Source organism: Emys orbicularis, chromosome 4 (assembly GCF_028017835.1).
Source record: "Emys orbicularis isolate rEmyOrb1 chromosome 4, rEmyOrb1.hap1, whole genome shotgun sequence".
NCBI classification, from domain to species: domain Eukaryota; kingdom Metazoa; phylum Chordata; order Testudines; family Emydidae; genus Emys; species Emys orbicularis.
In genome coordinates, this window is record NC_088686.1 from 23,625,764 (window position 1) to 23,639,674 (window position 13,911).

At 44.9% G+C, this 13,911-nt stretch overlaps 1 protein-coding gene across 1 annotated transcript in view; it reads right to left on the reverse strand.

Moving 5' to 3' along the window:
• Positions 1-9,951, reverse strand: part of LOC135877486 (cytoplasmic dynein 1 heavy chain 1) — a 76,191-nt gene extending 66,240 nt beyond the window's left edge. The window contains exons 1-4 of the mRNA XM_065402927.1: positions 9,648-9,951; positions 6,581-6,668; positions 5,856-6,029; positions 5,384-5,639 (exon numbers count right to left, since the gene is read on the reverse strand). Of these exons, the coding sequence (XP_065258999.1) occupies positions 5,384-5,639; positions 5,856-6,029; positions 6,581-6,668; positions 9,648-9,906 (777 nt within the window). The 5' untranslated portion in view covers positions 9,907-9,951. The remainder of the gene's footprint in view (positions 1-5,383; positions 5,640-5,855; positions 6,030-6,580; positions 6,669-9,647) is intronic.
• Between the last annotated feature and the right edge of the window lie 3,960 nt (positions 9,952-13,911).

Sequence of the window (13,911 nt, forward strand, 5' to 3'; positions counted from 1 at the left end):
ATGAGATAGTTAACAGCTCCCAGGCACTCTTGGACCGTGAATGGTCCTTCCCACGACGCTTCCATTTTATGGGCTTGGAGCGCCTTTAAGACCATGACTTGGTCTCCTACTCTGAAGGACCGCTCTCTGAAATGTTTATCATACCAGGCCTTTTGCTCTTCCTGAGCATCCTTTAGGTTTTCTTTAGCAAGGGCTAAAGAGTTTCGGAGGGTGCTTTGTAGGTTGCTTACAAAGTCTAGAATGTTAGTTCCTGGAGAAGGCGTAAACCCCTCCCACTGCTGCTTCACCAACTGTAATGGCCCCTTAACCTCGCGGCCATACACAAGTTCAAATGGTGAAAACCCTAAACTGGGATGTGGTACAGCCCTGTAGGCGAAAAGCAACTGCTGCAATACTAGGTCCCAATCATTGGAGTGCTCATTTACGAATTTACGTATCATGGCCCCCAAAGTTCCATTAAACCTCTCCACCAGGCCATTTGTTTGATGGTGGGAAAGGGTGGCAACAAGTGATTCACCCCATGAGCTTCCCACAGGTTTTTCATGGTCCCTTCCAGGAAATTAGTTCCTGAATCTGTAAGGATGTCGGAGAGCCAACCTACCCTGGCAAAAATGTCTGCTAATGCCTGGCACACACTTTTAGCCCTGGTGTTGCTTAAAGGTACTGCTTCCGGCCATCGGGTGGCAAAATCCATGAAAGTTAGTATGTACTGTTTTCCTCTCGGTGTCTTTTTTGGAAAAGGACCCAGAATATCCACAGCTACTTGCTGAAAGGGAACCTCAATTATGGGGAGTGGCTGGAGAGGTGCTCTGACCTGGTCTTGGGGTTTTCCCACTCGTTGGCACACCTCACAAGACCACACATAATTAGAAACGTCCTTGCCCATTCCCTCCCAGTGGAAGGACTTCCCCAAACGGTCTTTGGTTCTGTTCACCCCAGAATGGCCACTAGAATGATCATGGGCTAAGCTCAAGAGCTTTACCCGGTACTTAGTTGGAACTACCAACTGTCTGAGGATGCCAGTCTTCCTGGTGTCCACCAGAAAGAGTCTCTTGGTATAAAAGTCCTTGTTCTACAACAAACCGGGATCGGTTGGAAGAGCTAAGAGGCAGTGGGGTGCTCTGTGCCACCGCCCAAGCTTTCTGGAGGCTGTCATCTGCTTCCTGCTCGACTTGGAACTGTTCCCTTGATGCTGGAGATAGGGTGACCAGACAGCAAGTGTGAAAAATCGGGACAGAGGGTGGGGGGGTAATAGGAGCCTATATAAGAAAAAGCCCCAAATATTGGGACTGTCCCTATAAAATCGGGACATCTGGTCACCCTAGTTGGAGACATCAGTTCCTCCTTGGATTGTGGACTTGGTCCCTCTGGAAGCGATGCAGGGGATGGGGCAGTTTCCGTTGACTGTGAACCGCTCCCCGCTGGTGCACTATGTGGTATTTCAGGTTCTAGCTGAGCCTCTTGGGTAGGGTTATCTGCTGCTTCTGCCAGTGTCGGCTCGCTGGTTCCCTCTGGCATTGGAGTTGTAGATGCGTTTGCAAGTGCTGGACTCAGTGCTGACAACGGTTCTGGTGCTGGTTGCTTCGCCAGTTCCGGTTCTGGGACTGGATCCACTACGGCTGTTGCACTCGTTGGCAGGGAATCCGGTTCCACCACCTCTGTCTGGGTCTCTGGTAACACAGACGGGGCCCTGGTGGAAGGCTCAGGAACAGGGATAGGTGTGAAAGCTTGCTTAGCCTGGCTGCGGATGACCATTCCCACCCTCTTGGCTAGCTCCACATGGTTGGCCAAGTCTTCCCCCAGCAGCATGGGATAATTATCATAGACTGCAAAAGTCCACATTCCTGACCAGCCCTTGTACTGGACAGGCAACTTGGCTGTAGGCAAGTTTAAAGAGTTTGACATGAAGGGTTGAATTGCCACCGGGACCTCTGGGTTGATGAATTTGGGGTCCACTAAGGATTGGTGGATAGCTGACACTTGTGCTCCAGTGTCCCTCCACGCGATAACCATCTTCCCGCCCACACTCACCATTTCCCTTCGCTCTGGGAGGCATCTGGGCCTGGTGTGATTGTGCTGTAATGAACTGTAATCGGTTGGGGTTCTTGGGGCAGCTGACCTTTAACCAGCTTACGGCGACACTCATGTCTGACCCTGTGCTGAAGGCCCCAGCTCATTGCATTTAAAACATCGCCCCACTAAGGGGTCACCGGGGCGAGGTGGGGTGCTGGAGACTGGTGTGATGGGACGGTTTTCCTTGGGATGTAGGTGGGGCCTTGGGCTGCCCCCGGTGGTAGGGTGTGGTTTGAGGGTGTCCCTTCTGATCTTTGTTCAAACTGCGACTAGGGTTGTTCCTCTCTGCTCCTTCCACCCGTTGTGTCAATTTTCCCTGCCTCTCTGGCGGCCTGGGACTGCTCGTATTGATCAGTGTAAGCAGCAAGACTTTCGGCTGAGTCTATTTTCTTATCCCATATCCACTGTTTTATATTATCCTTGGTCATGTTTAGGAATTGTTTTTGAGTCATCAAACCCAACAGTCCTTTAAAGCTAGTTACACCCCTGCCGTCGACCCATTTCTCTAACAGATCCTTCATCTGGTTTACATAAGCCACATTTCTTAGTCCAGGCCCTCTCTGAAGGGCTCTAAATTTTACTCTGTAAGTGTCAGGTGTAACTTGAAATTGTTTCAAAACCAAATCCTTAAATTTACCGTAGTCAGAAGCCTCCACAATAGGCATCTTGTTGAATACGTCCAGAGCTCTTCCAGTCAATTTTGCTACTAATGTGGTCAACTTGTGCTCGTTAGGAATTGCATGGAGTATGCACAGTCTCTCAAAGGTGAGGAAATATTCAGCAATATCACTGGATTCATCATACTGTGGACATAGTCGCTCCCATCCGTGAATTTTTGGTGGAGGATTGTTAGGATTATTTGGTGTATTCTGCTGAACCCTTGCTAACTCCAGTTCATGGTTCTGGGTCTCCTTCCGGGCCTCCATAGCTCTTTCGTGGGCAGCTGCCTCTGCCTCCATTTTGGGTTTTTCTGTTTGCATTTTGGCTGCTTCTATTTCCAAAGCTCTTTTGTGGGCAGCCTCTTCCCTGGCCATCTGCATCGTGTTCTTTTGCTTTTTCTTCAGCCTCAAACCTGGCCAAGTCCAGTTTTTTCTGTGCATCCCTTTCTGTCAGCTCCCCCTCCCCCCAGAGTAAGAAAAACAAAAGACTATTTTTGTGAATTCTTGTGCAGAATGTTATTTATTTGCTAGTTGCTCACAGCTTGAAACCTCTCTCTAACAAAGACCTTTGTTAAAAAAAGGTAACACCTCTGCCTTCAGGCAAAGAGAGATAAGATCTGTCTCCCCTTTCAGCTCTGCTTTTCCAAGCAGCTAAAGGGGGGGGGGGGAGGGGGGGGGGGGAGGAGAAGAAATCTTACTGGTTCAAAATAATCCCACCGAGCTGCCACCATGTCAAGGTTCCCTCCCCACTCTGAACTTTAGGGTACAGATGTGGAGACCTGCATGGAAGACCCCCTAAGCTTATTTTTACCAGCTTAGGTTAACAGTACGCTGCCACCACCAAGCGTTAACCAGATATTTAGGGAGAGCCACTTGGGAGATATTTGGAGGAAGGCAGAGTTCCAAGTCCCTAACCCCCTTTTCTGGGCAGACTTGAAAATGATTCCTCCCCCAAACCCCTACACCCCTTTTCCTGGGTAGGCTTGGGAATCCCCCTCACCAGTTAGTCCTGGTGAACACAGATCCAAAACCCTTGGAACTTAAAACAATGAAAAATCAATCAGGTTCTTAAAAGAAGAATTTTAATTAAAGAAAAAGGTGAAAGGAGTACCTCTATCTTTCATTCTAATCTTACAATCTCACAGACAATCAATTTAAAACAGAGGGTTTCCCTCTAGGCAAAACTTTAAAGTTACACAAAGAACCCAAATTTATCTTCCTTCTTATTTGCAAAAGAACCCACAAACAAGAAAATAGAAGTAATTTAACACATTCCTTCTCTAAATACTCACTACCCTATAGGAGTTGGATGGTTCCTGCTTTCTCTGTTTCCAGCAAAAGCCCACACTGCACAGACGGGGGGAAAAAAAAAAAAAAAAAACCAACCCTTTCCCCCCTTCCAGATTTTAAACTATCTTATCCCCTTATTGGTCCTTCTGGTCAGGTGTCAGCTAGGTTATGTGAGCTTCTTAACCCTTTACAAGTAAAAGAGGAAATCAACCCTTAACTGTATGTTTATGACAGTCTATCAGCAAAAAGAATGAGGAGTACTTGTGGCACCTTCGTTCTTTTTATTCTTAAAGCAAAAATCCCTAGAGAAACCATTTAAAAATAAAGGGCTAAAAAGCTTATGAGGAACCTAAACCCTAACACAAACTGTCACAAGCAGTCCCTTAACCCCCACACAACATAGGGGAGTCCTTCTGGTTATCAGCTCATCACAGCTTCTCTCAGAACCAGCACACAGCCACTTGGGGACTCAGTAAGCAAGTCCTTCCCTAAGGACTGGGGCCCTCCATAGACCCGAAGTACTATCCGCTACCTGGATCAGGAAGATGCCCCGAATCAGTCTGAACTCATGTTATTCATCCAAAGGTCTTCTCTTTGCTAGTCTCTCTAGAATCCGGTTTGAACTATATCTGGAGACAGGGATGTGGCTTCAAAGTGTTGATAACCAGAGGAATTACATTACCTCTCCCCTCCTAGGGGAAACCCTTCTGAAACAATGTGAAGTTTTAAGATAAAGGGGGTCTTTGGAGATCCATTGTATTAATCTTGGCTGCTTGGTACTTGTTTAGCAGGAAATCTCACAATAGTACATTTGCATTTTTAATCTGATGAACTCCAAAGATGTTAAAACTACTCCAATAAGGTTTCACTAATTCAGTGAAGTTCATTCAGGATACTGTAAGTCTTTTACAATGGGTTCAGAACTTTACTTGGAGCAGAGTTGAGCAACACTATGGCAATGCAAAGTAAGCTGCCACCCTCACTAAAGCAAAGCATGGGAACCACCGTGGGGCAGAACTTTTATACATACTAGTAACAAACATTTTCCCAGATCTGCTCTACTCAGTACCAGCCTTCTGCACCAGTCCCTTTAAACGTTTTTTTAAATTTCAGTCAGTTTTTACTACCTGAATGGAAAGATGCAAAATTAGCCAGCATTTTATTAGTAACAATTTACTTAAAGGCAAAGAACATGAGCCAGGTTCTCAACTTTACACTGGCTGAGAATCTGGCCCTAAGTTTAGAGTAAGCTTTTACAATACAGTTAAGAGGCCAACAGCAAAAGAAGAGGTTTTCACACCCTTAAAGAATGACACAGGAGTTTCTACCATGTAGTCTGACATTTGGTTCTGCAATTTTACCTTCTGTATTTCTCTAATCCATCGGTTAACTCCAGACTGTAGCTGGTTGAGAAAAGTTGGGTCCTCAACCTTTTCACCAAAGTCAGTAACCTTTGGCTTTTCTCCACGCTCATAACATTGCTTGGCAACATTAGTAATAATTGGATGAATTGGCAAACTGATCTCTGGAATTTCAATATTCTGCTGCAAATGCAGCAGTCCCATTTCAAGTTCTGCAATTTTTTTCTCAACTGATGGAGCCATTTTATCACCATCCCTGAGGGGAAAAAAAAAAACATTACCAAATTAAAAGCTAGACCAACAGGCATACATAAATTGCATGCATTTGTGTCCATATAACTTGAATTACATCCAACAACTTTAAGTTAATTTTAACAGGAAAATGAAGCGTTTATTTGCCTCAGCCCCACATTCTTTTTGATCCATTTTTCATTAGTACTGAAAAACTATTATTTGTATTTAACAGAATTACCTGTCTGCTTTGCCAGACTCTCTGATATAGGACTTAAAAAAGGGAGCAACAGCATTGCTAATGAAAGAATGTAATGTTTCGTAAGGAGAATCTTCACTAAGAGTAACCACTCTCAGTTGGGAGGACACTGGTTTGTCAGCATCGATCACTGGTGTACGCTTAATGAACGCCAAACTGTGGAGCAAAGAAAAATATTAGTTAACTATACGACATTTAATTCCAGAATACAGTAAATTACAGTAGCTCTATTAGAACACAAGAATAGGAGGTGTATTTCAGACCTTACATGCTAATGTGCTTTACCGGGTACACTTTTAAAAGTGAGAGAGCAAAACTTTTACTAGTAGCTGAATGTATTAGGTTTTTATATTCATCCATTTTAGACTGACAGAAAACTAAGAGCAATCAAGTCTATAATCATGGTAATTGAAGGCACACCATTTTCTGGTGTAAGATTTCTTCTAATATATTTTAGCTTCACAGAGAAAAATGCATGCTAGGGCTAGACAATGACGACACAAATATGCAAGCATATTAGAGAGAGAGAGAGAGAGATAACGAACGCGTGCGCTTTTGTGAAGCTAGATGTTCGTAGAGCAATCTGAACATGAAAAGCACTATATAAGCTCTACTTACTACTATGTGTGTGTTAGCCTAAGGATTATAGGACTAGCTTTTCCTAGTCCTAAAGCATTCATATCAGATTTCAGTAAAACTGCACTCACCTGTTTGACTTTAGCCCATAATGAATGTCAGTATTAATGCTATAGGATACAACTTCTTTTTCCTCTTCTCCTTCATCACCCACATCCTCTGCAAACAGAATTTGATATATTAAAAACCTCTAACATACACTTAAAAGCCTATTAACCCATCCCTCTCCACCACATCTACCTCACACCTACTCGTGCAGGAGCTCATTTGTACCCATGTATCATCTAGATTTGAAATCATAACAAAACAAATAATTTCAGGTGTCAACAGAATTGGATAGAACATATCAAAATATATTTTCATTTGTACTAACCATGACTTAGAACCTAGAAACGCAAGACTCCTCAAAACAGAGGAGTTTATGGCTTTATTACAAGAGATTAGTTACTTCAGGATCACTACTGCTCCCCCTTTTTCTAGGCTGCCTCCTGTATGAATATCTGTAGTGAAAGCATATTACAAGCCAACTCCTTACATGCTGATTTCAAGAGAGATTTGCAGCGTTTCCTCACAATACAAAGACTGAGTTATGGCTTTTTAAAAATACACAAAGTTTTGTTATCTCTCTATGCTTAAAGACCTGCAAGAACATGCCACAAGATTGTCAGTTTAATTCCTTTTCATAACTTACCTTCATATTTTTCAAATACTTCAAATTATATTAAGGAAAAGGGGAGAGAGAGAGAAAATGACTGTTTCCCCAACTTAGCTAGCGAGTCACAAGGTGATGTAATCGCTGTGCATGCTGGCACTGAAACCACTGCAATGCAGCACAAAGCAATCGCCATCTGAAGACGACACACCCAAGTGACAAAAAGAACAGGAGCATTACTCTCCTGTTCTCCCAATGCCTCCAAAAGATGAACTACCAGAGTTTTATTTTGTATTACTGTAGCACCTAAAGCCCATGGACTAGTAATAGCCCATTGTGGTAGGTGCCCTTGAGGTCCTGATGAAACCAACCATTTAACAGCATACAATTTATGTTTGATAAGATTAACTGGTGAATCTTCGTGATCTGAAGTCTAGCTCTTGTTCTGACAGTTGATAGTAGTCAGCACCTGGTGCTTTACATTTTCAAGTCACGGTAGAAAAGGCAACACTAAACATTTTAGCTTCGTAACGAAGCACGGGCACTAGAACTCTACCCATTGCACTTAAAGGTATTTAACCTCCTTCCTACTGTATTAGTAGTGTAAAAGCACTGATAATCCAGCAGCATATTTCCAGAAGTAAATTCTATTATGCCAGGTGATGCTGACAGGAAGCACAGTTCTAGTGAGCTCATCAGTACTATATTTCCAGCACACTTTTTCAGAAGGTTTTTAATCTTTTAAAAATTCAACGTATGAGTGGTCAGGGTATTAATTTTTAGTGGCTGAAGCTGACCAAGAGTGTCCATAAAAGTAACATGGATCAGTTTGAAAAATGTTAACAAAACCATTTCTAGAATGTGGTATTTTAAACGTTGCTGTTTAGGCTATTAGCGTAGAACAGATCCCTTTTTGATGACTTACTTAAAACAAGATTTAGAATTTTAGCAAAACTGCTCTCCCCATATAGAGGTGCACCTTTGTCTGGTTCCTCTATACAAAAAATAAAGCATCTGAGGGTATGTCTACATGACAATTAAAAATGACCCAAGCCCCCTGTGCCTGAGTGGAGGGGCTGTTTAACTGAGGTGCAGAGACAGGCTTGGGCAGACTGAGCTCTGGGACCCTCCCACCTCGCAGGGTGGAGCCCAAATGTCTAAGTAGGCCACATGCACGTGTCTAATTACAGTCCTTCGCAGATCCCAAAAGATCAAACCTTTGCCTCCAGCATTTATAATGGTGTTAAATATATTAAAAAGTGTTTTTAATTTATAAGGGGGGGTTCACACTCAGAGGCTTGCTATGTGAAAGGGGTCACCAGTACAAAAGTTTGACAACCACTGCTCTAGGCCATAACATCACACATCCAAGTCCTTCAACAGCACTGGCTCATACCCACTGTTTAAACTGCACTGCAGTACTTTGCAACACTGTGGCAGGCGCAGTCCTTCAGATGAAATTTGAGGCAGACTCCTTCTGCCTGGATCTGTGAACTAGTCACACAGAAATTAATGATCCTTTGATACTTCTCAAATTGACCAAGGAAAAATCCTAACATCACGCCCTTATCTTTTCAAATCAGGTACCAACAGGGAAGTCTATGTGAAGGCACAACGGCTGTTGTATTTACTTACATAAGAGCTTTGAGCCAGCATCTACATATTACTTTATAAAGAGCTTTGGGGGGACATGTAGCCCAACACTGCAATAAAGTCAGATGCTGTTTGTTGTGAAGGAGGTCCAAATTAAAGGCTTCCAAGCACTTCAGTGCTGCAAAGCCAAGATAGAAACTAGACAAAACAATACATACATAGCTCATGGGAACGTTTTATCATCCTGACTTTGATTTCAGCCACAGTTCATATAAGGCAGCGTCCACAAATGTTGATTTCTTGATATCCATAATTTATAACTGAAGTACCAATTTCGGGCAATTTTATCTTCCCGCAGCACAGACATGTTAGTACCCCTCTGTATAGGTTTTGGATTAGCTTTCAGGACCAAGGTTATGGTACATTCCCTCCCTGTGGGAATGGAGCAGGTGTGTTGCTGGGTGGGTTTCAGCATCTCGTCTTCTCTCTATTCCAATGCAGGGGGAGCCAGTTCCACCCCTTGGGGGGAAATCAGGGAATTGTTGATGGGGCTGTCTCCCCTCTTCCTATTGCAATAACGTGTTACAGGGTACACCACACTGCATGTGGGGTCAGCATCTCCCCTGGGGGACGGGGTGGGGATACAGGGGGATCACAGACCCACCCAAACTGTGTGTCTATATATGGCGGGAGTCACAGATCCGCCCCTCACTGCGTGTGTGTATGCGGGGAGGTCACAGGCACGCCCAGGCCTGTCACAGGGAGCGGGGGAAGAACAGTCACCGCGGCGCACAAAGCGGCAGCTGCCGCCATCTTGGCAGCTACCATCTGCAGCAGAGGGAGGCGCCCCCTCCTCCCCCCCGCAGCGGCTCGGTGCCCGGCCCGGCTCTCACCCTTGAGCGTGGATCGCTCCACCAGCACCGTGTGCACCTGCGGGTCGGAGAGGAACTTTCGCATCTGCTCCAGGGCTCCCTTCTCCTCCAGCGCCGCCTCTAACGCGGCAGGGACCTCCCCGCCGTCCTCCAGCAGCAGCGGCACCAATTTCCGCAAAAGCTTCTGCAGCACCGAGACATCGGCCACATTCTGCACCGCCGAGCCGGGCACCTCCAGGCCGCCCTCCTCGCCGCCTCCGCCGGGACCCCCATCCGACATCCCGAGACAGCCAGACACAGCCCAAAATCTGCTCCTGCTCCTGAACCACCGCCTAGTACTACTGAGCCAGCCACACCCACCGCACCGCCTTGTAACCACCTCCCTCCCCCGCCCCCCGCCGCGGGGCGGCCTGGGAAGTGTAGTCCCCACAGCCCGGACGCGCACGACAGAGCCGAAGAGAATGACTACAAATCCCAGCATGCACATTTGAACGGGGTGAGGGGGGCGACTCTGCGACCTAGAGCATCCTGGGAGCTGTCATTCACTGAGATCACAAACCTGACGAGAAAGGCGACCAACAAGGCGACAAATCCCGCTTTGCCTTGGGCAGGCAGATCCGCCACGGCGCGGACCAAATGCAGGCTGGGGAATGTAGTTCCTACCGCCTAGCTCGCTCATCGCAACGTCAAAAGGGAAAACTATAAGTTCCACAATGCACCGGGACAGAACCGGCCTTCACAAGTGCATCCTGGGAGCTGAAGTTCAGTGGGGGCAAGGCTGGTCCCGCGGCAGGCAGGCAGGCGAGAGAAATGACTAGAAGCTCCGGGCTGCCTCGCCCAGCCGTTTGTCTAGCGAGTGCGTTACAAAGCGTTTCCTCAGACGCTGCAGTGGGGGGAGGGGGAGGGGCAGGGGAGAGCGGAGTTTCTGCTTCAGAAAAGTCAAAGGACGGGACAAGCCCCCCGTGACTGTCTCGGTCGGGGTTGCTCTGCATTGCGCCAGCCCCCATCACAGTAAAGTACCTCCCAGCCGCAGCCAGGCGCCACGCCCCATGGCATGCCTGGGCAGCAGCGGGCCGTTGGGTGCGCGAAGGGGAACAAGTGCCAGGAGCCCCGTTAACTCGCAAGCGCGCCCACTGCAGATGTTTGCAGGACTGTGCGTGGCGGCCCTTTCTGAACGTTTGCCCCCATGTCTGGAGCAGACCTGTCCTGGCAACAGCCTATGCGCCTGCTCGCCTAAGGCAAGTAGCATGTTTTTGAAAAACACGCAAGTGAAATGCCATCTTGTTCATTCTGGCCATAATAAAGGGCGGGAGACTAGAATTTGCAGCCGGACTGATACATTTCCATGGGAGTTTTGTAAGGCTGGGGAGCCCGGCCAGTTCTTGCTGCTTTGAATGGGAACTCTTACCGTTTACATTTTAAGGTTTTTAGTTTTATTTGTTCTTGACAGTACTAACCAAGCAGCTGTAACCTGCGGTTGCCAGGTAATCAAGAGTGGGGGGAAAAAATCTTATCCTGCCATCAGGTCCATGTGGGCGAATCTTGTGACCATATGGGATGCCATTGACTTCAGCAGGGTGTCGTGGGTAAAAAGGTACATCCCTTCTGGTCCTATTGCAGCATATGGCAGGTTGGGCTAAATTCCACTCTCAGTTATGCTGATGTAACTGGTGTAACAGAGCAGAATGGCCCCTTATCTAATTGTTCCAAAGAGAAAAAAATTCTGTTAAAAAATTCATATGTAAAAAAAGCCAAATTAGGGGACAGTAAAAATGAAATGTATAAAATGAACATATAAAAATCTGACATCTACTGAATACTCAGTAGATTAGAAAAGAGCTAGGCTAATGACCAAATTAAATGACATGATGTGGGCTGACTTGGGCCCCACTCCAGTAATCTTCATCAGCACAGGAGCCTGCACATACAAATCAATCAGATGGCAAGATCCACGCCGTGGTCCCACACTGCAGTTTAGCACTCCCACATGTACTTTACACTCATTAGATTAGTCCTAATTGTGTTTTTTAACTGGGCCATTTAAATAAACAACACTTTTGTTAGATATAGGTTTTGCACAATTTAATGAGTCCAGCCCCTTAAGGGTTAATTCTCTTTTATTCAACAATTCATAGATTCTAAGGCCAGAAAGGACCACTCTGATTGTCTAGTCTGATCTCCTGTATAACACAGACCACAGAACTTCCCAAAAAATAATTCCTGTTTGAACTAGAGCATATATTATAGAAAAAAATATCCCTGGTTTATTTTAATCTTAAAAAAAACCAAACCCATGCAAATGGACTGACAGTTTTTCAAAGTGTGTGGTATATCCCCCACCAGGCGGTGTGAAGGACTGGCAGAGGGGAAGGGTTGCAAACAGACCTCTGAATTAGGTCATGTCTACACTACCACTTATGTCAGGAAAACTTATGTTGCTCGGGGGTGTGAAAAAACACCCTCCTGAACGTGCTATGTTGGCCGGAGAGATTCTCCCACCGACACAGCTACCGCTGCTCGTTGGGGGTGGTTTAATTATGTTGATGGGCGAGCCCTCTCCTGTCGGCATAGAGCAGCTACATGAGAGATCTTACAGGAGCGCAACTACAGCTACTATAAGGTCTCTAGTGTAGACAGTCTTATTCTCCAGAATCTCATTTTCTGAAAAAGTCTCTAGCTGCCGTGGTTGTGAGGAAAACCTTTAAAATGTGAGGGGAGTGTAGCTGGTACAGCAATGTGTGCCTGAGTTTGTAGAAGAATAGTTTTGAGATTGGACCTGCCCCCTTCATAATAATGGGTGCTGCTAACCCAGATGTCAACATTGGTAACAATGATTAAGTTCACTGCTTATCAAAACACAAAGGAGGGGACATTTCATGTTACAAAGATCTACACAAGCATCTCCCAAAGTGGAGTGGGGATGGTGAATAGCTGGGCAAGGACATGGAAGATGTGTAAATCTTTAACACCACATGGTGGAGCTGTAGGGACCATCTCATTTTCTGAAAGGATGTTCAGCTTTGAAAAATGTGTGAAATGCTGTATTAACTGGAACATCAGCTACCTACTAGCAACAGAAAAGTTTAATTATTGTATTTTTTTATTATAAAACGTTGTTGCAACTAACATTCTATCTTGCACTTACATTAAACAAACTACACTTACATTGCAAACTAGACACAATCAACTCAGGGCTAAATAGGGATTGGGGTGGCTGAGCCATTACAAACATTGAATCTATCTCCCCTTGTAAGTATTCTCACACTTGCTTCTTATCAAACTGTCTGTACTGGGCTATCTTGATTATCACTTCAAAAGTTTTTTTTCTCTTACTTAATTGGCCTCTCAGACTTGGTAAGACAACTCCCACCTGTTCGTGCTCTCTGTATGTGTGTATATATATCTCCTCAATATATGTTTCACTCTATATGCATCCGAAGAAGTGGGTTGTAGCCCACGAAAGCTTATGCTCTAATAAATTTGTTAGTCTCTAAGGTGCCACAAGTACTCCTGTTATTTTTGCACTTACATTAAGTTAATCTGCAAAAAACACTGCAGAGAGGAGAGAACTAAATCAGAGCAACAGAGTATGTTGGAAACTGGCTAGAGTGAGATCTTGATCTCCTTCTTCTCTTTGTTTAATAAACATGCATTAAGAAACTACATGTGTTGCTTTGTGATTGTGAAATACAGATTAGCATTTTACTGCAGCTGTTTTTATAAACATGACATCCTTATACAGTGTCTGAAACCCAAACATTGGCACTACAAGAACCTGAAAGTGAAAGTGACTATGAATGACAGTGAAAACACCTTAAATTATTTTCATTATTCCAGCTGAGGGAAATGCTGAGAGTACAGAGGAGAAATAGTGCTAAGTAAATTAGCTTTTAAAACTTTTTTTCCTTTGTAGTAATTAAAGGTGTGCTATGTAAATGTTTGTTTGCACATATGATTAAGTTGATAGTGCTTCTTTAAGGCTTCCTTTGTGGTTGGTAATTGCAGTGTGGAATCCAAACTATGGCCAAGACAAGGGTTGTTCATTTAACAGCTACTGCCCATGGCACTGCGTGTTGTAGATTGAAAATATCTGTATGCTTCCCTGCTGATTCAGCAGATAATTTTGCAATACTCAGATCCTCTCTTACCCCAACCTTTTACTTGTTCTCTCTTGTGCCATCTCTGTATTTAAGACATACTCTGGAAACCCTTAAATACCTTGGGTGCAGGGCATGTGCCTTTTTGTGTCTGTAAATCTCTATGCATGCTTATAGTATTACAGAAA